The sequence below is a fragment of the Mytilus edulis genome, chromosome 14 (assembly GCF_963676685.1).
Source record: "Mytilus edulis chromosome 14, xbMytEdul2.2, whole genome shotgun sequence".
NCBI lineage: Eukaryota > Metazoa > Mollusca > Bivalvia > Mytilida > Mytilidae > Mytilus > Mytilus edulis.
In genome coordinates this window covers 10909621-10937593 of record NC_092357.1, presented here as the reverse complement: position 1 = coordinate 10937593, position 27973 = coordinate 10909621, and the positions used below count along the sequence as shown (strand labels likewise).

Sequence of the window (27973 nt, the reverse complement as noted above, 5' to 3'; positions counted from 1 at the left end):
CTTATGGATAAAACAGTGCATTATCAACTTTAGGAAAAAAAACATATTTATTCAATGTACATTATTAAGATTGTTCAATATTCACACATATACCCATACAGAACTATATTGACATTTATTAGATAAATTGCTTTTTAAATTGCTTTGAAAAGCAAAATCTCCTATATCATCAGTTTAGGAAAGTTGTTTTCTTAAAGGTAAAAAAAAGCATGTAAGAAAAAGACCTGAACAAGAACCATAACCAACTAGTATTTTACAATATCAACACCATAATTCAGTTAAAATACACGATGTTCATCATGTTATTATATTAGTATAAAAGTCAAATTAAAACTATGTACATATAATGTTGGGTGTGTGTTCAACTAAACTGTTATAATTTCAATATCTCAAATTGAATATGGTTATTCCACAAATAATTCAATATCAGCTCTTATGTAAAAACATAGAGATGTAACAGTGGAAGTACAAAATGAGTCAAAACAAATCTAGTAACGCATTTTCCACAATTTTAACATTTTTTCCTATGTTACTAAATGACTGAGCAATTGTCCTCAAGGTTGGTTTAAGACTGTGCATCCGACAAAACTTGTTACTCCATTCTTCTAAAATATCTTTGTTCAGTCGTACCAAATCTCGTTCATTTTGTTTGTGGCTTATCCGCTCCCAGGTATGGAAATCCATGCCAAGTTCGATCAGGAATGGGAGAGATTTGTTTCCAACCAATGGAACTAATCTGTCAATGTGTTCCTCTGTAGGTACTACATCCCACTTCTCCGGCTCCCTGTCTGTAATGTTCAATGATAAAAAAAACTACTGGATAATTTCAGACTTTAATTTCCATATGTTTGGTACGGTTTATATGTCAAACAATACGTAAGATATGATGAACAAAGATATATCCTAGCACTTTGGTAAGAACAGTGATTTTTTTAACTGTATGTAGACTGAAAATAGTGTAATCATGTATGTACATCTTACACAATGTATCTATATTCAATCATTTTTTTTTATTTTTTAAAGTCAACTTTTGACAAAGATTTATTTTGTTGTTTTCTTTTTCTTGCCATAGATGTTTCTGTATCTTTTTGATATCCTATGGAGAGTTGTCGCAAACTATATCTCCATTTGGTTTAACAATACACAGACGAAGGAATAGATAAGGTGATAACATTTGTAAATTTAGGATATAACACAATAAAGTTTTAGACTATCAGCAAGCCACAAAATAGGCCATTGGTCAACATTGAAGATTAAGGACACAAACTACTGTAGGCACCAAGTGTGATCTGAGATGATACAGTTGCGATTTTGTACAGGTTATAACCTGTACAAAAATTTTGTACATGTTATAATTTGTACAATGCAAATATACAAGTTATAACATGTACAAAAGTACCTCATACATGTTAAACTCATACATGTTATAACATGTACAAAATATTGCTTAAAAATGGTTTTAAATTGTACAAAATTTCAAAATGAAAAATATGTTTCTATTAATACATTAACCTTAATAATATTTTCATCAATTTTTTGTTATTGTCCATTTATGTTAGTTTGATACCTTTTTGATACAGTTAATGACCAGTTGAATAGTTTTAATAATTACCTAAAATACTTAAAAAAAAGGCTTTTGAAATACACATTTAGTCAATAAACCGGCATTATGCGGTATTCTCTGACCTGGTATTCAAGCAGAAAAAGACTTAAAAGCTATATTTGAAGCAAGTTCTGTATTCAATAATACAGATAGTTAAGACCCTTTTACCGAAACAGTCTGATAACTTTACCGACACTAAAACTGACAAAACAATGTGAGAGACTGATATTATTACTGGCACAAATACCAAAACTGATGTTGAATTGAATGGTTATGATTCAGCCAACAAGAATGAACAAACCATAGGGTTAGAAACAGAAACAATGGTACTTGAATTAATGTAAGTGATGTTAACATGGCTAATGAAGCAAGTTTGACCATGACCACTGTGTATCATCGCCACCGGGAATTGGGTACTAACGAAGTGGAAAGAAAAAATAAATAAAGAAGTCTAGAATTTCTTTAATTTAGTTCTTTTCTAGCGGTTTGGTGAGGGTATTGCTTCTGAATCGATTTACTGATATATAAAAGCTTAATTTTTTTAAACCAATACGTAGCAAATAAATACAAATTGTTTTGTTATACTCCAAAACGGTGCATTTCGTACCAGAACTTTTCGAGGTCAATCGTCCCCCGTTCCATTGTGCTACTGTTCACATATTTACAGTACGGCAACTTGTTTTCCTACTGTATGTCAACTTGATAGTTTTTTATATATGTTTATGCCGTCCTTTTCAAGACTTATAACATTATTTTTGTTAAAAGGACCGCATATACATAGAATAAAACTAACAAGTTTAAATAATCTAATTATAAAAACAAATATAAATATAACTCGCCAAACAGCATTGTAGATCATATTACACATATCATACACAATGTTTTGAAGGTTTAAATCATATCCCCTTATATTCTCCTATATGATAGTGTAGATTAGGCTACTAGTTTTTTTAAGTCTCTCTGGAAAACTTGTGTCTTTGAGACCTGGTAGTTGTTTTTTTACCCTTCTGTGGACTCCTTTTATTTTATCAATATTGGTATTCTTGTATGGAGACCATACTGACCTAGCATAGTCCAAATGAGTTCTGTGAATGTCTCAGTACCCAAGTATTTAAAAGTTCTTTTGCCAATTTCAAAAATGGAGTTGCATGGCCTTATTCAATTTTTCGCTCTTTAACCTTTGCTATTGTATGGTTTAGTAGACTGTGATTTGTTGAGTGGTCAGTGTTATTTGATTTCTTACATACAATGTATATGTATTTACATTTTTCAGGGTGAAACGTTAGTAGCCATTTGTCAATGTTCTTCTTTTACTTTTGATTATTGTCCTTCATTATTTAATAAATTTCAATCTTGCATGTATATTCTGCTTTATTACAATTTTCAAATTTTGTACAGGTTAAAACCATTCTTAAGCAATATTTTGTACATGTTACAACATGTACGAGGTACTTTTGTACATGTTATAACTTGTATTTTGGCATTGTACAGGTTATAACATGTACAATATTTTTGTACATATTATAACTTGTACAAAATTGCAACTTGTACACGACATATATATAGGAACAGCTTCACTTGTGGTCACTGTCGTGTTGGAATGAGAAAACCGGTAATAGGCAACATTTCATGATATGACAATGGAGAAACTCTGAAAGGGATTGTTTCAAGTTTATATTGATCAACCACAATTATGATTATTAATTAGAAAAAAAATAACTATATAGTTTGATTCATAGAACTTACCATAACCAATAAAATCACCTTTCACAAGCTGTAAAATATGCGAATACAAATATTTAAAACAAAAGACATTATATATGATGCATAAACACATCAACTGTTTGTTACGATTCTATAAGAACAAAAACTGCATTTGCATTTAAATTTGATTGCATAATGTTTGGTGCAACTGTCATTTTTACATAATCATACAATGTTCTATTGTTTAAGATGTTGTATGTTACCGTAACTTATCTCTTATAAATTTGCTAATAGATAAACAAATAAGTAAACTACTGTCGATATATCTATAAGTGAGACATGATCACATGACTGTCATTAAATAGATTGTGTTTTATCACATCTGAACATTAATTTAAGCGTGATTTTGTTGTCGGTGTCTGAACGTTATTTTGAAATGAAGATGCCTTGAGGTTTTAAGGAAACAGAATATTCCTTCTGGTAATTTGCATTTACCAAAAAATAATGACTGATTTTAAATACATTGTCCAATATCTAATTTGGTTTTAAATTCACTGAAATTTAGATTTGGGTTTTCATTATTGTCTTTGAACGTTCACTTGTCAACCTTCAAATAAAACAAATATGAGACGATATTAGTATTTTTAAATGCTACCCTGTTGGAAGCGCATAATTTATTGGATTTTTTTTTTGTTTTTTTTTTAATAATCGCCATTTAAAGTAACTCCGCGAAAAATTCTAAACGGAAACTCCCTTTTCAATTGGCAAAAAAACAAGCACAACAAACGATTGTACAACAACTGTCATGTGTTTTACTTGGAACAGGTATTTATGTATGTAGAAAATATTGGATTGAACTTGGAAATGGTGAATTGAAGAACTACAGATGATATTCGATTGAAGGAACAGGGTTCTGTTAAGGTTCATGTGGACCCTTTGGCCAAAATGGTCGTATTTTCACCACAGACAAACCTGCGCATCTGTAAAAAATTCAGACATAGCATGCCCTAGATAAATATATTTCAAATATGTTTTATGTTTTAGAAAATTAAAAACTTACCAGGATTTTTCAGTGCACTTTTTTTCATTCCTCCAGAAGGTGCCAAAATAAACTAAGTTAGGAAACAGGTTTGAGAACTTCCCTACAGGTAATAATTTAAGTCAGCGGTATTGATTGACATGGACAATATATGGACAATAGATACCTAACAATAATTGGTGATTTAACTGTGTACCTGAGTGGACCATATCAAGGGAAACTCAACTGTTTGTTAATTTTATCATCTTCTACAGGGACGAAAAAAGTGCACGGCAAAATCCAGTTAAGTTATGAAGTTTCTAAATCATACAATGCATTTGAATTCTATTTATCTAGAGCATGCTATGCCTTAAAACTTTTCAAGATGCACAGTTTTGTCTGTACTCAGAGTAAATTTTGAGGTGAAAAGACGGCCATAGGGTCCACATGAACCTTTATGTTACATATTAACCTTGCAAAGTGCATGGATGTTTCCCTTTCCAGCTACTGCTATTGCTCTTTTGATTTCTTTAAATGTCACCGCATGGCTATCTCTGCATTGTCGAATAACTTCAAAATTCCATATCTTTGGATCCCCTGCATTAACTGTGTTATCGACGTCTGTTGTCGACAATCCTAAATGTATTACCAGATCTCTGACGTCAATACTGCTGTACATTAAAGACAATCGACGTAAGTGTAGATCTGTTGGTAACTCTTTCAAAAACTCCTCATTTGTAACTGTTATAAAAAGATTGCAGATGTCAAATGCAAACATAAAAATAAAAAAAGTCAAAACTTACGAGATAGGAATACAAGCAAATATAACTTTTGAAGAGGATTGCGATAATCATAACCCAGACGGGCTTCATACATGTTTGAATACTGAAATATAGTTCAGCTTTTTTAAAATGTAATAGGTTAAAATCGGATCGTGACCTTCCTTCGTAAAAGTAATGATGTTGTCAAACTCAGCGTAATAATAAACTTAATTACAGTTAGATCTATCTTTCAGCATATAATGTCTGTATAACAATTAGCACAGACGTAACAAGTCTTAATACAAAGTCATTCAGTACAAAACTTATTCGTGTAAGGTCGTGATTTGTCTTGGTTTGAATGCAAACAGTTTACTACAACGTTTCATTCAGCAGACACACTAGTAACCCGAATTTAGCTTGAACGGACAAAAACGTGTTAACGCTATTTAAATGAGATTAATTGTTATTTGATAAAGATTGACAAAAATTAAAAAATAGTTTTACTTCATTTCAATTCATTTCAATTCATTTTAACGCCAGTCAAATAGATTTCTTTGCGGTGAATCAATTGAAATCAAGTTGCTGGTAATGTACGTCCAACTATTAGGCCACGCCCCCGTTAAACTATTTCAAACAGGCATCAATTCGTTTTAAACATCGTTGAGACCCGAGCTTTGTACAGGTAAATCACTCAAGCAAGACAAACTTTATTTATTTATCGGTTTTTTTTTTCATCCAATTTTATCGAATTCAGTTAAATGTGTGTATTCTTAGTAAAGTCGCATGCTTCACAATTGTTAACAAATGAATGAACAATAGATGTGACATTTTTAAAAGAAATTTAAATAAAAACATTAAAATATTGATGCACGGTTTAAAAAATGTGATTCTGTTGAAAATAAAATAGTAAACTTGCAAACTTTCAATCCATTTGTTCTCATCGAGGTCCGCGTTCATGTTTCAATGCGATACGTAACATGAAAGTCCAATATGTTACAAATGTATAGACTCTACGATGTCCGAGTTCTGTCCAAAATAAATAATTGATAGCACTTATAAGACATAATGTTGGAATATTTGTCTTTTGTTGAAGTCGACACGTCTCCCTCTAGATGGCTTTCGGTTATTTCCGTAGTTCGGTTGCTGTCTCATTGGCGTATATCTTACATCTCCTTTTTTTTCGTGCATCACTTATTTATCATGTGCACTGATGGCTGAAAAAAATCTGATCATATACCTCGATAGCACTGCCTGTCACGTTTCTTTTGCATCAAATAGAGCGGTTTGATTTGGATTTGAATGGGTTTTACTAAACGTCTAGTGGCAAATGTTTCACCCATAATACAGCCATTATGTCAGTGGCACATCTGACGAAAATTCAAACCACAGATTACAAATTGCGTTTTTTTTCTGAAGTTTATTAACGAATGATATGCTGCCTTATACTCTAATATCAGTTACCCATTCGTGAACGTAAAGGACGTATGATGAATGAAGTTCCATGTTTTATCTTTTATATAAAATTTAAAAGGTTCAACCGGGTTGAATTATTACATTTACAAAAAAACATCATTTTATTTTTAAAATAAATTCAACAACAATATAAGTATATTTTAAAAATTTAATTGACAGTTTATATTGACCATTATATACATATAAAGACCGATGTCGATAACTCCATTGATCTTTTTTATCGTTATATTTTTAGCACGAAATAAATACAGGAGTTAATCATATCATAGAAAAAATATCAAACAACGTTAGTTAAGACACGATGGATAAAATCTAATGGTTTATATTTCAGTTTCGAATCAGATTTTTTTAGGCACAAGTGTTACTACTCATTTTGATAAACAGTGAGACGTTTACTTGTAATTCGGAATTGACGAATAAACGTAGCGAAATTACCGTACTTATAGATTATACTTTTGTTTTCCATCTTAATTGTATTGTCATTTTAGGGACCGTTATAGCTTGCTGTTCAATGAGGACCAAAGCTCCGTGTTGAGGCCGTACTTTTGACCTCTAATTAAATTATACCATGTGACTTGACGGAGAGTTGTTTCATTGGCACACATACCACATCTTCTTATTTATATTAAACGGGAGCAGTTTATTACATTTTCATTTAGATAAAAAAAAATATAAAAATTCAGTGAATCAAATGAATTTGTAGCATATTGTTACATTCAAAAGTATTTAATTTTGATTGATAGTATACATTATTTTTATTGCATTGGTCCACAAATAATGCCCAGTGTCAAATATTACACATCGATGACCACTTAGATTAGTTACTTTAATTAAACTCATTTCCTTGGCTGGTAGTACACGCTTGTATTTTGTCCTTTAAAGTTAGTCTGTCGGTTTAATCATGGAAGTAATATTAAATATTAATGAATCACAGTTTAAGGAGAATTCTTCGTCATTTGCAAATAGATAAAAAAAAAAGTATGAAAATTTGCTTACGACTGAATTCAGGCCGAGAGAAATATGTTTTGTTTTATTTCAGATTACGATTGAATTCAGGCCGAGAGAAATATGTTTTGTTTTATTTCAGATTATTTAGAACATATACAAAAATATTCTTAATCTTTTACAATTTACAAATAAAATTTGATAGTGCTTTTTATGCACATGGTAGATGAAACCTGTATGATCTAATTTTTTCAGAGGTTTGTGAAATATTGAAAATAGTACGTTCCGGCAGTGTCTCTGGTTCCGGAAAACACAATTCGCTATATAAAATGCTTGTAAAATTCCGTTACATGTGGTACGCTCATATTTGAATACCTTCCTATAAGAAAGTGAAAAAAAACAGTTTTTGAAATTCACCTAAAAAAGATTAAACGAATAGTTTAACTTACTTTTCAAATATCGAATACACAAATAAATCTCTAATTTATCCACGCTTGAAATTTGTTTTTACTGACAGGTGTCTGCTGGTATTCGATTGGACATCAGTATCAATGTAGGCGTAACAGCCCTATCATATTTATCCAATCAGCTGTCTTGTGTGCGATGACATACGGTCCACTTTTTCCTTGTAATGAATTATAAATTGATTGCAATAAAAATTATTCAATACACTATAGTCTAGCCCAAAAATGACTTACACGACGCTATACTATACATATTATACTTAATAATTATTTACAAGTTAAGACAGCGTAAAAATAAAATAATAACATTAATAATAATTACTATTTAACGGTAGAGCTCTGAAATTAACGGGACTACTATGTTATTAGTATGATAGTCCCAGCAATTTAACAAATTGATCATCAAAAGGACGGTTGTGCAATTGTGGTCCAGGGACTTGCCGGTACGTCTAAAACCCACCCAGGCCGCTTTGGTGCACTAAGCCCTAAGACATTTATGGAACACTACAGCAAACTTTCTAGACAAATTTGATATTGTCAGATAAAAATAGCCAACGCTTATATTGAAGAATAAACAAGTCATGAAAAGAAATATTACTATACATTGTACGGACATTTTGACTAATTCACTAGCTTTGATACAGCGGAAGCAAAAACATCGAGCGTAGCAAAGATAAAAAAAAATAATAATGCTAAAATTATGTATTTTTAAATCAAAGGACAAAGCGTACGCAATGTCACCCGGAATCCGAATCTGACTGACTAGCAAATTACTACAAAATTAAACCAAAAAAAAAGGAACAACGTATGTTAGAATCAGGAAAAAAATGGATTTAGATTAGATTTGTGATCATTGGAATTTATTAAGACTTTTTAAAATATCTATTTCTAGGAACTTTTTTTAGATCGAAATTAATAAAGTTCATATATAAGTCATGATGTGGTACAGCTCACACCGATAAATATATTACGGCATATTCATATAAAATTACAAATAAACCTTTCAATAATGAATTCTTATAAGCTGATGTTAAAGCTCATAATATAAGAGATATGGGATATAATTCAATTTGACGGCAACCAAACGACAAAAACACTATAGATAAATCAAGACCGCATGTTTAGTCTTCAACAAGAAACATGTGTCTACACGAAATGCCAAGCTCTAAATCGTCATGAACTTGTAGATACAATATTCAAAAAACAACAATATTAAAGTCTAAATAATATAAATATTCATTATTCACACATATTCTAGATTTTCTAAATCGTTTGAGACACGTATGCAACGCCCATGTATTTTCCGTTCACATAATGTTTTGACGGTTTTCCTTTTTTATTTATAACGTCCTACAAACATTGCTCAGACTAGACAGCATGACAGACTAATTTTAAAACACTTTTATAAGTCAGCGTATAGGTTTATTCCTTGAATGCCAACATCCTTTGATCTACCGACAATTTACCTATAAATAATGTTGGCTTTCGAGGAATAGGTGCAAAAAGTTATCACAACACGAGAGCATGCTTATCAAAAATGAACATTTAGAGGTATAGGGGGAGGGTTGAGATCTCACAAACATGTTTAACCCCGCCGCATTTTTGCGCCTGTCCCAAGTCAGGAGCCTCTGGCCTTTCTTAGTCTTGTATTATTTTATTTTAGTTTCTTGTGTACAATTTGGAAATTAGTATGGCGTTCATTATCACTGAACTAGTATATATTTGTTTAGGAGCCAGCTGAAGGACGCCTCCGGTGCGGGAATTTCTCGCTACATTGAAGACCTGTTGGTGACCTTTTGCTGTTTTTTTATTTGGTCGGGTTGTTGTCTCTTTGACACATTCCCCATTTCCATTCTCAATTTTATTTAATTCGAATTGAATTCGAATCGAATGCGAATCGAATTCGCTAATCGCATACATACACGCTTCTTTTTTATTCGAATTAAATGTCCGTGTGAACGAGGCATAATTAAAGGGAAACTTCGCAAAAAAATCAAAAATTGATATTATGTCCATTCTGTATAAAAATGCTCAAATTTATAGATATTAAAGTTTTATTCCGCTAAATAAGAGATCACCATCGATTTTAAATTTTGAGTATCAGTTCTCTGCTCTCCGCCATCTTGTCACCTTCTCCGATGAAAAATCCCGATATGTCTATAAACCACAAAGGAACAAAACTACAGTAAACGATGTAGCCGTAATTGCGTGTCGATATCTTGTCAATCGTACGGTTGTTTTATCTGACTGACTAACTTGATACGGAAAATGGTCTTATATTTTTAAATAACCATATAGTCTGTTATTTTTAAACTGTTAATATTGTAATTAGATAAAAAGTCAAAGTTCAAATCATAAATAAGTGTTCCGTGGAAATTGTTTTCGAAAATCTAATTCGTTCATAATTCTTTCAAGTAATAAACTTTATTTAAATAAATTCGGATCTTCCCTCATCGGATCACCAGCATGGCTAAAGGTAGTACTCCCAAAGGTATTGGAAGGGGTGTAAGGTGACACGTCCAGGTATTCAATCGATTTCCTGTCCGGCGGGCTTGCAAGTTCATGCATCGTTTCACTTCTGTAGGTATTGATCAGTGTACACGACCGTTACTTATAACTTTCCATTTTGAACTATCAGGTGCATGTATAATGGGAGAGATCCGTTTGCGCCAAAAATGCGTCCTTTTGCGCCACAACTTTTTTTCTCCAATGCTACGTTTGCGCCACCTGTTTTAAAATTACATGGTATCATTTGCGCCAAAAATAAATCATACGATTGCGCCAATTAGAAGAAAAATGACTTCCCTCCACCTTTATTCGGACTTGGAAACGGCAGTTTACACGGCAAATGTTTCCTTTTTTGAAACATACTTTCTTCTTACTGCTGCTGCATGGGTACCTAATTTAATGCATGTAGTAGCTTATAACTTCACTTCATTGTCCAAAAAGACAAACATTAAAGGATGAAATACATAAAACAGTTCATAATAATTCCCATGGGTTGCTTCTGCTTCCACGTGGAATGCTTCTGCTCCATTACTATAGTACGTCTTGCGGTAGATAGAGTTTCCACCCATCATCGGATGGTGGGAGCAAAGCAAAACATAATCAGCAAAAGCTTATATTTTCTTCTCTTTTGGCATATCTTATATTAAATATTCAGCAAAGCAATACGTTTTCTTCACTCTCTGTACATGGACTGTCTACTGCATTTCAAGTCATTTTCTCCAGATGCTCATCTTCATGGTTAAATATCTCCGATCATGCATATGATACTTTTTAAGCCAAAAATAAGAACAACTATTATTCATTAATATATTTATGATTGAAATGTGTCCAGGTAAATTCGCGCAAATGAGTTCCGATTATTGGCGCAAATGATACATTTTGAAAATAAAATTTGGCGCAAATGATACCCCTGAAAAACAGTAATTGGCGCAAAAGGACTGCTGCCTGTATAATATACATTTTTGTCTTGCGTGTCCGAAAGTGATATAATATACTAGTCATTACTGAACTCATACGCTTGTTTATAAATAACATTTCTGGTGTAAATAATATTATTTATAAAAAAAAAATAATACAAAAAAAAAAAATTGAAGAAATACAAATCTATTTACATATTTTTCCAAGGGTTAATTTGGGAAAATGTAATATATACTCGTTGTCAATAGTTTAGGACAGATTGGAACATACCAGAATTATTGATTTAAAAAAAATGTGCGCACTTGTCGACGATTCGTGTATACATACGCCTGGGTAGAAAGTTACGGAACTATAGTCAGTAGCGCAATTTAAAATATGTATACATGTATACATTGAACATAAGAAAGAAACATACATTTTGTGTAAATTGTGGTAAAAGTTTTGTAAATAGACTAGTCCACGTATGCCAACAGTATGTAATCAACGAATTCGATAGACTATTGTATACCAAAAGAAGAAGAAGAAAAAAAAGAAACAATTTGATTTAAATACAGGTCAATTTATAACTTGCTTTGGTTCATCGAAGTTAAGAACATAGTAAACTCACAGATTTATATATCAATTAGATTGTTCTCGAATAAAGGACGAAATTCGTCATCATCACAATTGTTCCAACATTCATGTAAAATATATGCAACTGGACGTACACTAATAATCCCCAAGGGATGTGAATATTTTCTAGGAAAACTATTGAGTATCAATTTCGGGATTTATTTTCTTTCTTGATATTCAATGACAGCAATTTAAAGAATAAACTGCTTGTCGGATATTTGTCCGCTTTAGGGGTATTCTTGCAAGTTGAACAGACTTATAATAACATTCAAAAATAGGGAAAGATAACATTAAATTCGTTGTCTTTAATTTTAAACATCGTTGGTCAAATAGTTATTTAAGTATATATATACGTTGGGAGACGACGATTATTATAGTAGTCTCAGATTTTAATAAGGACTTTCCCGATTATGAATAAATTTGGTCGACGTTTTTCACACTTGAAAAGAATATCTATTCGTAATTTTTCGATTCCATTCCAATACAAAAGTATTTTTTCTTTATTCGTACATATTATATTCCGCTTCGGTAGAGTTATCAAAAGTCTAAATGTAAGTGTTCTCGTACATTTTTTCGCCTAATAAAGACAAATAAAAATGATTTAGTAAAGCTATTTCTAATTTCTAAGTCCCCCTTTTTTATGAGACATAAATCAAGGACAAGACTTGTATATCATTTCATTCTGACATATGAATTGAGTTTCCCGTCTTAAACCGAAAATTGTGTATTTCTTAGTAAATTAACTTATTTGAATTCAAATAAATAATAGCACCAAATATAATTAAATAATTCCACGGCGACCAATTTTTATTTGTCACCAACTTGAATATGTATTTTTAATGTGTGTATTAAATGCTCCCACTGATCCGAATAGACAGTCACACCTGGCAAGGTGTGCCCTAGAGGCGTGGTTAAATACCGAAGTGCAAATAACAATTTACCTTTCAACAAGCCATCTACGAGTATTGCCACAGAACCGTGAATACACACATCGTATAAACCTAGTCATAGCAGAGATAGTAAAAGGTCAATAATAGTACACCAACATATTGTCTTGACTGATTATTGTACTTTAATTTGTTCACCTTATCAGTCCGAAAATGCATTTATTAAAAATAAATTTATAACTTTTTGTGTTGTCTACAAAAATAATTCGAATATATACGTTTAACATAGATAATTTATCTCACGAATGAGTACAATTGAACGTTTGTGCGTTTTATCTTCTTATTATCGGATGGTTATTAGATAAAGCATAAGTCATCGGCGCGCTTACGATTACGTTAAAATATGATTAAAAACCAAGACTTTTAATGATTGTATTTTAAATCCCGGCATGCAAAAATCAGGAGAAAACGTCACGACCTAGTGTGCTGTAACATCCTACCATATTACTTGATTAAATTTCTTGAAACTTTGTATCACGTGTTAGAATACTATTGATGTATTATGTTCAGTTTGTTCAGGATATTTTTCTTGGTAATAATACTACACACTTTTTTGCAAGTGATTCATAAAATGATACTGGTAAGGGGTTTATCGTGTTCGCAAATCATCGGTGTTCTTATAAAACAAAGTAATGTAGTTTGATTGGAATTGAGACAAATTTCCACAAGAGACCAAATGACACAGAAATTCACAAGTATAGGCCACCGTACAGTCTTCAACTATGAGCAAAGCCCATACCACATAGTGGAACTAACTATACACATCCGATGAAACCGGTTTAACTTATCAGATGTAAATAAATAGAAATACTACACAGAATAGACGTGGTCAGGTTCTTGTATATCCAAACAAACAAAAAACACTTGTAAAGTACATCCTCTGAGAAAACTTGCAGTTACTGGCAGCTAGTTCAAAGCCACAAACAACTAAAAAAATCAATCCGCTATAGACTAAATTCTTGTTACCCTATTTTATGGTTAATTGTTTAATTAAAATATTCATATAATTCATGTATATATACGTAACAAATAAATATTTATAATAATATGGAACAAAATAAATCTCTAATATCCTCTTTTAGTTTGAAATAATTATATTTAACTAAATATAAATGTTATATTTATATATATGTCTTATGTTAATAAAACTTGTTCATTCCCAAATTTATTTATTTTTTAATAAATAGTAACAAAAATCATTTTCTTTCTATCTTTATATTCATAATTATTTAACCCTTAAATTTTGCTACTTTTCTTATCAAAATGGGATAAAATGTTACAATTTCATCAAGTTCACTAATTATTTTTTAAAGTTAAATACTTATAAAAACAGAAATATTTTTGTTGGCATTCAAGGAATAGGTAACATATAAAATGTTGGCATTCGAGGAAGACACCAGCGTAAACACGGTGTTTTTTTTAACAAATCGATAATTTCGTTGCCCAGGGATATGAATTTGACATTAAAAGTCCCTCAAACCTTTACAATACCCGGCCGTGTCATTTCCGTTTTAATAGATCGAGAACACGACCTTTTAGGATATGCATGAATTACCATACGTATGTCCGAGCATTTGTTATAATGTATTAACGTGTGACGTAATTTATTTTGAACTCTTTTTTTTGGGCGCTTTTTTTACCAATCCACTAAACAAGAAACAATGCATGATGGGCTACAACATGTTTACAATCAAACGAAAACAAGTGTTATTTACTGAAATACAACACATTTATTCATGCTTTGCGGTATTATCAATTTCGCTTAGATTTTTTTTGTATCCATATGGATTTATATCTTGTGATATGAAGTATTCTTTCAATGATCAGATTAACGAAGAATTATTTCTATGCAAAGAACAGAGTATTAAATAACCAAATAACCCGATATAAAGTCATTTCTGTATGATTGCTGATGACACAGAGATTTCGGGTATTCGTCCGCAAGACAGCAACGTAACGACAGTTTTAACACAAAGCCAATTATCTTTAAGACAAACTTACTAGTGTAAAGCTAACAGTCGGTGCTAACTTTCATAAAGACAGTTAAAAAAATTAGGGATCCTTGAATTTTGTGCTCGTAAACACAGGAAAGATTAAGAGGGGTTCAAATTTATATTGGGGTCACTAAATTTTCATCGCTTTTCACAAAATTGATTTTATGATATTGTACCCTTTTTTATGATGTAAAAAATAATTTAAATCGATAATTTATTTCTCTATAGGAAACAACAACGTATAATAATCAAGCGGGACAATTTAAAGCCGATTATACGTTATGTTTTCTTCTCATTATTGAAGGCATTGCGGTTGCCTATCATTACTTACATCCATGCACTTCATTTGAAACTTTAAAAAAATTTATTCACACAGAAATCACAGCTTATATTAGTGTGGGTGTAAGGGCAGGAAAGTTATATAAAATACACAACTATTAAACCGTTGTTTTCCCCGTTTGAATGGTTTTACACTAGTAATCATGGGGCCCTTTATAGCTTGTTGTTCGTTGCTAGCCAAGGCTCCGTGTTGAAGGCTGTACATAAGCCTACCATGGTTTACTTTCATTAATTGTAATTTGGATGGAGAATTGTCTCATTGGCACTCACACCACATCTTCCGATATCTATTTTCTATACACCTTAAGGGCGTTAGCCTGAATGTGTGCGTCTTTCTTACGCCAAAATAATGCAGAACGACAAATTGAATTATTAAGGACAGGGATTGATTGAATGATTGATTGATTGTTTGTTGCTTAACGTCCAGTGGCAAATATTTCATGCATATTCAGGACGAGAACAAGTTCACAATATATACACTAGGTATGTTGATACGATAGAGGCCATCTGGGATAATGGTCAGGGAAATTTGGACTGCCACTGGAAAATGAGGATACCTTGTATAGGGACAGAAATTTTGTCTTGCAACAGGCCACCTACGGACCCCTCAAAAGAGTTGTTGCAAGGATTCTTAACGTGCAAAGAGCAAAGAGCGTTGCAGTCTCTTTACACGAGGCATCAGATTTCACGTCCCCCTTCTGACCGGACGTGACTGCGAACTTGATACATCCCGCACAGCCAAATGGACGCCCCGTTTCGGCAAGCGTTTTACTGCCGGTCGGGAGAAGACTGGCCAAGTGACCATATTTCTATACCCCATTCACCCTAAAGGACAGGGGGTTTCAATACTAACGGATTCCCTGTTAAGAAAATGTAGGTGATCTTTCAGCAATTTGATAATATGCTATTGAAATGCATATCCAATTTATTTATCGACAACTGTATGTCAAAAAAGGTAAATCATTTTGACAGAAAACAAAGACACTTTTCCTTGCATAATTTAATCTTAAATATTTAAAAATTGTTATAATAAATGGGTATTTTGTTTTAACATTTTGATCACAGCCAAATTTTGTACGGTGTGTAGAAATACCGCAAAGGACTTCTTAGTGCACTGAAGGACTATACAAATCATTGGTGCATTAAGAACAAAGTTTTTGCACTAAGGACATTAAAACGATGTTATTAGACCACAAACATGGATATGAGAAGATATAAGTATATAACTCATAAATATAAATTTGGGTATCAATATATATCATAATTTTGAAATTGACTTTCTTTTTTATCAGCGCATGCCATGTGACCGAAGGCTTATTGCAAATTCCCAAACATCAATGTTCAGTCAACCTTATCCAATAAACAATTGTCATTTGATCGTTACTAATTGATAAGTTTATGATAGTTGTAGAATAAACTTAATGATTTAGCGTAGTTTATTTTCAACTTGATGAAAGAATAATTTTATTTTATGTCCATCTTAACAACACAGGAGTTTACATTTGTACATACTTTCATAAGAGATTGATAGACATTAAGATGGGAAAATGTGGCATTCGTGGGGATTTTAAAAACCCGATTACATCATTATTATATTGTGTGGGAACGGAACTGTACGATTTCTACATTTTCGACATTCGAAAATATAACAAGTTGCAACATGGAAAGTTTTCCAATAGTGAATCAAATGATACAATATAACGTTTCTTCTAGACATTCAAAACATTCTATATGTATATATGAACCAATCAAATAATAAACGACGTATGCATACAAACGTTTTTCGTCGAATGGAGGAGCTTTTAATATATCGATCAGAACTGTCACACAACAGCGATAAAAATGTCAATAATCATTGAAATACACATCGTTGAGTCCAGAAATTTTAAAAGTACTATTTCTGATGTATGGTCTTACCTGTCTGAAAGTTTGAAAGCCATTGCACCAGTAGAGATTCACAAATTATATTTGTTTCAATATCGGATAAATTAATTGACTGTACAATCGCTTACGAGTTTACTGTACTATCACTTAGGCCTTTCCTGTACAATCGCTTGTCCAACTTATCAAAGCTTATATTCAATAATGATGTGATATAATTTGCAATTATACAACTATCCATCAAATTAATTGGATGTACACATGTAAGCTATATTAGGCGACCATACCATATAATCGGCTATATATATATATAAAAGGTCCCAACATAAACAAGTTTTGAACAATTAAATTCGAAAACTAACGGCATTATCTAGAAAAAACAACAATTTACAAAAACCAAAAATAAAATAATATGCCAGACATGAACCAACGGCAACCACTGAACTACAAGCCACTGACTTGGGATTTTCACAGAAAGAATATGACGTGATAAGCAAGCATGTGTGTGTACGCTCAACCTCCTAAACTGAAGTGGATGTAAGCAAAATGTAATAAACTATTATACTGTGCGAAATATGTGTATCTTCTATTATATCAGTATGTGTTGGTTAAAATAAAATCTCTATACATTTTTTACTATTTCAAAATATCTTTATAAAACATTTCAACAGAACTTAAAAAAGTGAACTTACGAAACAAGCAAACGAACTTAAAAGAAACAAAAATAAGAAGAAAATACACTCTTACATAGAAGTAAAAACTATAACAGTCAGAAAAGCAAAATAGATATGACAGTAATAACTATACCATAAAAAAACCAAGAACAACATGAAATAACATAATATATACATTCTTTATAAGTATACTAGTGTATTCAAAACGGGTCAAGGTTGAATGAACATGAATTTCTATATATTACTGTCAACTGAGTGTGGCGCGTGTCGATAAAATATAAAATAACTTTCTAAATGTGATTATAAAATCGTTTATTTTTAAAACGTTGACTTATATATGCAATGCCTTTTGTGTCAATTGTATCATTCCATCAGGTCCTTTAGTGCAATTTTTTGTTCTAAGTGCACTAAGGGGGACTTTTGCGGTATTTTAACGGACACCCCAAAAAAGAATTAAAGGACAAAACGTTATTATGTGGATTTTTTTTCGGAAAATGTTTCATTTGTCAAATATTTGAGAACAAATCTATTCTTTTTCAATTCAATACATTTTAGGTAAACACTTAGAGTTACACATACACGACCCTACATTTTTGATAGAAAAAAATGCATTTTCAATATCGTATAATCTTTTTAACTATATTAAATTTGCGGTTTTGTGATATGTGCATGTAGTTTGAACAACGTCGTCAATAGTGTTTGAAAGAAGCTATAAAACATGATTTAAAACCTTATACACCACATACGGAGGTACATGTATGATACCATTACGAGTGAACGTATGATATAAATGTGAAATAGCCATTGTAATTGCCACGTTATTTTATGGATCGTTCATTTTATTACCTTTAGATTATTAACAAGTGCCATCGAACTTAATCTTTATAGACCGTATATTCAACGCATACATACGCTAATTTTACAGTTTAGAGGTAGAAGACGAAGAAGAATTATTTATAATAGTGCAATCTGAACAAGCAAATAAATAAATACATATTTATATTTATATTAAACAAGTTTTTTATTCAAATGAAAGATAGGATAAGCGCATTTACAAACAAATGTACATATACTCAATGCTACACTTAAAGGAGTAGGTTCAGTAAGACCCCTTTTTGGCAAAGCAAATAAATAAATACATATTTATATTTATATTAAACAAGTTTTTTATTCAAATGAAAGATAGGATAAGCGCATTTACAAACAAATGTACATATACTCAATGCAACACTTAAAGGAGTAGGTTCAGTAAGACCCCTTTTTGGCCCCAAAATATAGCAGTTTTACAAAATTGTTAAAATGTAAACTTTTAGTTATTTATTGGACAGTAGAATGCTTCTGCTACATAAATATGGGCTGTTTTTGACAATACAATGCACATATATCGGGTACTAGCACCATTAAGTCATGCTAAATTACTGAAATCTTCACAATTCTAGCATTTTAGTTAAATTTTAGACAGTTTTCGTGTGAAACGAAAGTGGCCGCATTCGTGTTCATCCTTAATATTCAAATGTAAGTTGTATTTTATGATAATACATAACATATATAAAGGTTGAGGATGAACACGGATGCGGCCACTTTCATTTTTGACAAAAATCATCTGAAAAGTGACATTTTTCGGCATATTTGGTAGATTTTTCATATTTGAGCTTGAATCGGGTTGTTTTTAATGACTATATCAGTTAAAATCTTTCACATAAATTAATTGATTCAAATGAAATAGACACCTAAGTGTTTAAAAAGTGGTCAAAATCTTTCGTAAGATAAACTTGAAATTTGAGGCCAAAATCGGTCCTTACCGGACCTACTCCTTTAGGTCATACATATGTATTGTTTAAATCTATGAGGATCTTGACGGGGTCCTTCATTTCTGTTTTTATTATAGTTTTATCACTCTCACTTCACGGCCTAAGAGCAGTTTCAGAAGCTTAGTTCAAACGGAGACACGGTTCCTTGATGCGGCCTAAAGAGGATAACGAAATTAACTATATAAATGATCTTACATATAAAATATTTGTATTTTGCGTTATTGATCGTTCCTGATGAAGTAAAATCCAGAAACGTGAATTGGACGTATGAAATTTATTAGATAAGATAAGATAAGATAATTTTATTAACCAATCAAGGTGCCCAAAATTTGAGCTATACAATCAAATGAATGAATTCCTTTTTTTTTTTTTAAATAATATCAACGAATGATTTTATGTTTCATAATTAAAAATAATATACCAATCAAGATCGTTTAACTAAACCTACCCGTTGTTATCGCAAACTAAAATTTATCTCATATATACAGGATACATGTTCATTTATTACAAGAATTTTTGTACGTCAAGGTGTATGATAGCACGATAATATACGAATCGTAACAACGCTTCAATATGCTCGTCTACTATATCATGTATATGCTCTTCCACAATTTACGCCTGTTTTGCTCCAGCGACCGGTATTACAGTTTAACATAGTTTAAAAGCTCATTGATCTGTTACTTTATTTACAATTTTGAGCAAGACTTAACTGTTTATTATTAAAATTCAACAAATGTCAACATTATCTTCATCAATTTTATTATTTAACAAAACATTGTTTTTCATTACAAGCAATTTCATATATTAATATACAGCTAGTGAATATTTGTTGTTTACCGAAAATATAAGATTTAAATTATATACGCAATCAATAATTTCTGTGATGTTACTTTTATTTCCGTTACATATCTAATTTACGAGTACAAAATAGTAAAACAGAAAAATAGAAACGATAAATATTCAGGAATACCTAAAGTTTCGTAAGCAATTGCAAGTATCACACGTTACTTAGATTCCACGAGTTTTCATAGCAATTAGCAATTTTTAAAACGAATATGTGAGATAAAGATCTACTGCATTTTGGCAAATTCAAATTATGTTATACTACTATTTTATTTTCAACAGATTCACATTTCTTAAACCGTGCATCAATATTTTAATGTGTTTATCTAAATTTCTTTTATTCATTTGTTAAAAATTGTGAAGCATGCGACTTAACTGAGAATACACGCATATAACTAAATTCGATTAAATTTGATGAAAAAAAAGATAAATAAATGAAGTTTGTCTTGCTTGAGTGATTTACCTGTACAAAGCTCGGGTCTCAACGATGTTTAAAACGAATTGATGCCAGTTTGAAATAGTTTAACGGGGGCGTGGCCTAATAGTTTGACGTACATTACCAGCAACTTGATTTTAATTGATTCACCGCAAAGAAATCTATTTGACTGGCGTTAAAATGAATTGAAATGAATTGAAATGAATTAAAAATATTTTTTAATTTTTGTCAATCTTTATCAAATAACAATTAATCTCATTTAAATAGCGTTAACACGTTTTTGTCCGTTCAAGCTAAATTCGGGTTACTAGTGACACTTATTGCGTGTTTTTGAGATTAAACTCTTCAACAATCCATCTTCAAATATTTAATGCAGCAAAAGTTATTGATCATGTTTACTCATCTTACTAAACTAAACTAAAATATCGGAAACTAATTTTTGTGTGTCTTTTTTTCGGGTTATATGGGCAAACTTTTCTTAATTTTAATCCATATATTCCTTTTATTGTACCACTGGTCCAAAATATCATATGGCGATGCAGCACGAATATTTAAGTGGGCGGTCTGGTTTGTTGGTGTTTAAATATTTTGTTTGATGCTCATGCTAAAAAAAAATATTGCACTATGAGGCAAAAAAAAGAGAGAACTATATTTCTGAATAGTTTGGTTTACATTGTTTTTAAGTATTCTACATTTTCACACTAAAGCTGTCAATTAACAACACCATGGCATCCTAATTTTATCAAGTAAATAAGTGAGGGGTATTTTTAAATTACGTAACAATTAATGTGCTTCTTGTTTCATGTACATTATCAACCATTTGTAATACTGGTAACTTGACTAAGATTTCTAAAGATGTTGTTACCGACAAAATAATAATAAAATTGAAAACGAAAATGTGTCAAAGAGCTCGGACCAAAAATCAGAAAAACAAACGTAGGCCACCAAATGTTCTTTAATATTTGCTTGCATTTACATTTTCAAATTTTTAAACTACTTATCAAACATAATAATTTAAACCAAAAAAAAAAGCAAACATCTATGACGACCGACACTACTTGCATTAAGATGACTTCAACTAACTGTAAACTTGTTCTTTTAATGCATGTTCAAGAAAAAAAAAGAGATACTTAAGTGTTCATGTTCATCAAACAAAAAAATAGAACAATTGAATTTAATGACAAAGAGACGTTTAACACTCGAGGCATAATTCGAATAACACTGTGTTAAATTCAAATACCTCTCTGTGCGCGACATGTTGAACACTGACCCAGCCGATGTAAAATATAAGCTAACTTAAGTTTTCCTCAAATCTATTCATTTTTCTGTATGCTAAGCACTCAATTAGTTGATGATTCAGGGTGCTCACTGATGATTCGTTCACTTGAGAAAAACGACTTCACAGTTCACTGTTTTATTCAGAACCCAAGAGCTATTTTAGTTGCAATAAAAAAAGGACAAAACATCATTGCTACATTGATTTATATTATTAAAAATTCTGTTAACTATGTTGCCAACGAACATATAGCTATTGCAGTAGTTTAAATCGATAGTTGGAAGACAAATATTGCAAATTAATAATGATTCTCTTCTTTGTTCAAATGTTCAACTATCAAATGTTTTAAGCATCCGCAGTAAAGAAAAAGTGACCTAGAAAATTGACACATGTAATATCAATAAGGTAGACTGTTAAAGCAAATGTGTAATGAATGTGCAATTGTTATTAATGGGAAAAGCATGATTTTAGTCTCAAATGACATGATCAAGTATATAAGCACTATAACTCGTTAACCTTGATCTACAACTACGAGCTAATTAAATGTTTGAAGCACGAATAAAACTGAATACGGCAGTTTTGTCAGTTGATATTTATTAAGTTTGGATACAATCCGATTCTTTCCTCTATATAAAACATTTGTATTTTTGGATTTAAGTATCATTTCTATTTTAGAGTAGGCAATCAACACACTTAGTACATTGCATTACAAATGCCAATTGAAAATAACTTAACTCTCACTGTAAATTTATTGTATATGTTCTGCGATATCAAGAAGTTGGTTTCATGTCGATTCTTGATGGCAATGAGCATAGTTTTATATTTACGATAATGCTTATAATCCCCCTAAACATATGTGCTACGGGATGTCTGAATTTCATGATTCTTGTATTATTATTAGTAGTATTTATAGTGATTATCATATTATATAGCGCTTATCTAAATAAACATTTTTTGGTGAACAATACCGTTCCATCTCAACATTGTAAAAGAAAACTAAAGTTAAAGTGTTGTATCTGCACTTTGGTTTATATTTTTTTTTTATATCTTTTCTCACATTGGTTTAAAAAAATATATATTACATTCATACTGTTCTTCTTAAATTGAATTAAATGTATGATTAATTTTTAGAACAACATGCGTTGTTGAACTGGGCAATATTACAGAATTCCAAGTCCATTGTCCAACTAAAATGGAAATGTAGAACATAATTTCTAACACATATTTGCTATTGTGTCACCTCAAAACAAGAGGGTTGATTTTTTCATTAAAGATGTATGTTTAATCAAAATGCAAGTGCATACCGACTTTCTTGTCAGGTCCATCAATTATATTTGCATATACAACTTCATACGTTTGAAGAAAGAAATAAGGAACTGGCGATGTATATTATATTCAAATTAACATTAAGAACAATATAAGTTAAATCATTACAAATAAAAAAAAACACGTAAGGAAAATAAAAATAAAAATAAAAAGAGCAGAACAGTGTATTGTAAAATTAGAATTCAATACCTGGACATCCTGGGTCACATCTGTCTTCTTCCTAATAGAAATAACAAAAAAAGTATCACATTCTGGAATACCAAAAAATAATAATATTTTTTATTTGTATATCACAGAAGGATTTATATAACAGGTTTTTATTTAAACGCATAAGCGGGGAAATATATCAATAACTGAAGGAAAATATACATAGCTGAAGGAATATATACATAACTGAAGGAATATATACATAACTGAATATGATGGGGTAAAAGATAAATAACGGAAGGAATGCAGACATAATTATATATGTTTGAATCATACAAGACTCATCATTTTATACTGGCTTGTTTTAACGCGTTTTATTTTTATTTTGATTCTTTGGGGACTTGATTCATTTTAGTTGTATAATATAGATACTAATATAACCAATCAATAGTTTTGTATTCTTTACCGTCTTTATAATTTTTTGGTACGATACCTACCTTTCCAGGTATCCACGTTTTGATCAAATGTATGTTGTGCTCTATGCCATGAGTAGGACATTTCCAGATTTTGTCTAAATATGTAAGGTTTTCGAATGGTAAGATGCATGTCTTTTCTGGTGAGTTACAACATGCATTGGTCACAAAGGATGCATCACTGGTATGACTCTGGTCGCTACTTGTTCTGATATACAACTGACTTATTTTTTCCAAGGCAGATGTTAAACATTCATTGATACTGGAAGCAAGATCCCTCATTATGAGTGCGTTTGTTCTGGCATGAACAAGTCGGACAGAAATCTTGTCATCTTCGCACAGAATGTACATATCCAAGGAAGGATCAATTGTGAACACTCCTGACCTGTGGAACAGCATTTCCCTATTGGTCTCCCTGTATCTCTTCACCGACCAGACAGATAAGCAGTAACTTATAAACCGGAAGGATAATGCAGGAGGTATCATCAATGATGTGGATTGAAAAGCAATGGCAATATTTCGTTGTGTGATGTCGGCTGAATGAAGGTATCCGGAATCATCACTACATCGTACCATACTTGCAACATAGTAAAAGTCTGCAGGCATACGCATTCGGCTAGTATCGTATCTCTTTGGTTCTACCAATATGTCCAGATGGGTCATAACAGTTAACAGATAATCTTTGTCTTTGTTGAATTTTGCATATTTCTTTCTCTTCCAAACGTCGTCTATTGCGTATTTTGATACCACGCCTTTCGTTCCCATTGCATTCCAAATTTCTTCTCTTTCTTTGTCTCCTTTGCAAAACTGTTTGTCTGTGACAATTGATTTAAAGGCATCAATGAGAAGGGTTGGAGACAAAATAATACGGTCGTCCAATTTAGGTTCATCAAAGTACAGTAACTTGCCAATGGAATGTTGAAATTTCAGAAAAACCTTCAACTCATCTTTTGACAACGGTCTTATAGGCTGCAATGCGTTTATTTTGTTTAGATGCTCTAGAGTTATCAAGGTAATGTTGCGTCTGATTAGCGATGCAAATTCTAACTCTAAAGGGATAAAGCATTTTGGAAGTAGTTCACCCCATGTTGGTTGTCTCTCTGATTCGCTCATGATAACTTCCTTTATCTTCCCCATCTCTGTGTCATTTTCGTCTTTAGCGTTGACAAATATCTGATCCTCAATCACCAAATGCTGCTCTAATGGGGTTTGTTGAAACATCTTGGAGATTTCTGCAAATATTTCATGTCGTCTTTCTTCAACATCATGCTAAAACAAAACCCACAATATAACTTTGTTATGTTACACTTGATATTTTAACCACAACTTCCTTTTAATGCAATTATTGATTATCGGTATATAAAGAAACGCATAGTTGTAATCACACAAAGCCTCATATAGATGTAACGCTTGTATGGTGTTATTTTATTTATTCAAGCCAGATCATGTTGTATAATATATCATGTATATTGGGAAAAAGTAAAATCACAATAATACTGAATTACTAGGAAAATTAAAAAAAGTCCCTACTCAAAGAAAGAAATATAAAATTATAACACTTGTTGTTATCTTATCAAAACAAAATAATTGAAGAAATTGATACCCTGTTGGTAATTTTTTGTTGATTTATGTCCTTCCCTTCATTATTAGTAGAAATGCAAATTGGTATGTACAAGAAAATGTATGCACTAGGAAACCTAAATATGAAATGAAACATTTTCGTTTTATGCTCGTCAGAGATAAAACAACCAACTATTAGTTTAAAATATAACTTACGATTATATTTGGCTTATTTGTTTTTAACTATGTGTTAACGTTAGACTTTTGCATTAACAATAAGCTATAGATTAATGACACTAGCAAAGCAAGTATTCTTCTTTCTTTTTTTATTGTTTATGTTACAACAATATGAATCAAAGTCAAAACCTCCCACCATTCCAATTGACGGTAAACAACTAAAGCACTGTAACATACTTACAGCTTTAACCTGATCTTTGTGCGTTAAAACTACCATAATCTTAGGAAATCCCTGATTACTTCCCTTGCAGTATGTAACAATGGTGTTGATCCAAAATAGTAGATAATCTATAAGAATAAACAGGAAAAAACACGTTTCATTCCAAATCCAAATTCTCCAATAATGATATAAATTCTGAAGATGTTAAAAATGTCAAGTGTTAGTTTATATATTTATGAAAAACTATATTGAAATTTGGTGTTTTAATCTTAAAAACTACTTCATGACAATGTTTATACAAAAATAAATATATATAAATACCTCTTGCTGTTTTATGTTGACTCTTTCCTGGAAGATACTTTTCATACGGACAGGGATCATCTAGTTTTCTACTTCCATCCAATACTACCATATAAATAGCTCTGTATGTCAGAAATGTTTGATGAGTTGAATAGAAAACATCTTGCCCTCCAAAATCCCAGATAATTATTGGTGCTATCTTTTTGTTGTGCAACTGCTTTTTCCCAACTTTAGAAGACATTTCTAAAAGCTTTTCTTTTGAGATTGACACTTTGACTTCTTTGACTTGTTTTGAAACCCCGAACATATTTTTCAGCTTTCTGATAACTCCAGGTTCAGTAACAGTATGTATATGCATCTCACCAGTTAGACTTGAATTCGCTTCAGAACCGCCTGAGTCATCAATTGGTTTGTCATTTGACGAATATGAAGTTTGTCTAAAATCTAAAACTAAAAAAAAATTCACAAAAATATATATGAAATCAAAAGAGACCAAGAAAAATACAACCAGTTACATAATGTCCATTGATCAGAGGAACTGACTTTTCAATGTATAACTATAATACATTTACTGGTTGAAAACAAAACTTTACAACAAAAGAGATGATGTCAGCTTTCCAATTGTAAATTTTCCATTTCTAAGTAGCAATATTCCAGCAGCACCTGCATACGGTGTATATATCTCCCAATTGATACGATATTCTGGTACTTGCACCTCCTATCATGATTTTCTTGATAGAGGGTTGTTGCTCACAAGGAAGTTATCAAATCAAGAATCTCTTCGTACATTTTACAGACGCAATCACGAGTTGGTTGACCGTTATGTAATTACCGTTTCTCAAATGATATCGGATGTTTTCCTTACGTCGTAACTGCGATCCCCTTCCCTTTTTTAAATTTGACTTACCGAATTAGACCGGATTAACATAAACATCATTTATCCTATTTGTTATAATATAAGCAACACGACGGGTGCCGCATGTGGAGCAGGATCTGCTTACCCTTCTAGAGCACCAACTGATATCACCCCTAGTTTTTTGGTGGGGTTCGTGTTGTTTATTCTTTAGTTTTCTATTTTGTGTTGTTTGTACTAGTGTTTGTTTGTTTGTTCTTTTCATTTAAGCCCTGGTTTTGTCAGTTTATTTTAAATTTATGATTTTGACTGTCCCTCTGTTATTTTTCGTTACTCTTTTACACAGTCTTGTCACTAAACAGGTTTATCTAGTAAAAACTTTACATGTATAAAATTATGCGATCAGTTTTCACACTTAATGTACCCGTTTTTGAGTTAATAACGTTTGTGGACCGCTTTCACATTCAAAACCCAATGCCACTTATATTAAAATTTTTAAACAACAATGCTTTAAGTGGACGAGGAACAGATCTTCTTATATAAATAATTTCACGCGAAAAACGTTGATTGTTTCTGTCTTAGACCTCTCTTCAGTGTATTTTACCTTTTCATTCTAAAATAAGGTAACACGTTAAGTAAGTATTAGTTCTGTTTTCTACTTGCATTATTTTCATTCTGCGTTTTGGTTGGGTTGTTATCTCTCTGACGGA

The 27973-nt window shown here is 31.5% G+C and overlaps 1 protein-coding gene across 1 annotated transcript; it reads right to left on the bottom strand.

The window, feature by feature from the left end:
- Nucleotides 1-403: 403 nt before the first annotated feature.
- LOC139503975 (uncharacterized) lies at nucleotides 404-27135 on the bottom strand. The gene is made up of 8 exons (XM_071294022.1): nucleotides 27120-27135; nucleotides 26432-26860; nucleotides 26132-26238; nucleotides 24178-25422; nucleotides 23723-23753; nucleotides 4798-5066; nucleotides 3350-3377; nucleotides 404-788 (listed from the first exon to the last, which is right to left on the bottom strand). Exons 1-8 carry the CDS (start codon nucleotides 27133-27135, stop codon nucleotides 478-480), a joined length of 2436 nt encoding a protein of 811 aa, XP_071150123.1. The 3' UTR covers nucleotides 404-477.
- Between the last annotated feature and the right edge of the window lie 838 nt (nucleotides 27136-27973).

Excerpts from the sequence above, each read along its gene's own strand:
- LOC139503975 (XM_071294022.1), bottom strand. Across the intron at positions 26,239-26,431 it reads TCAACATAAAACAGCAAGAG|ATTATCTACTATTTTGGATC; the intron begins GTATTTATATAT and ends TTATTCTTATAG. Across the intron at positions 25,423-26,131 it reads ACAAAGATCAGGTTAAAGCT|CATGATGTTGAAGAAAGACG; the intron begins GTAAGTATGTTA and ends GTTTTGTTTTAG.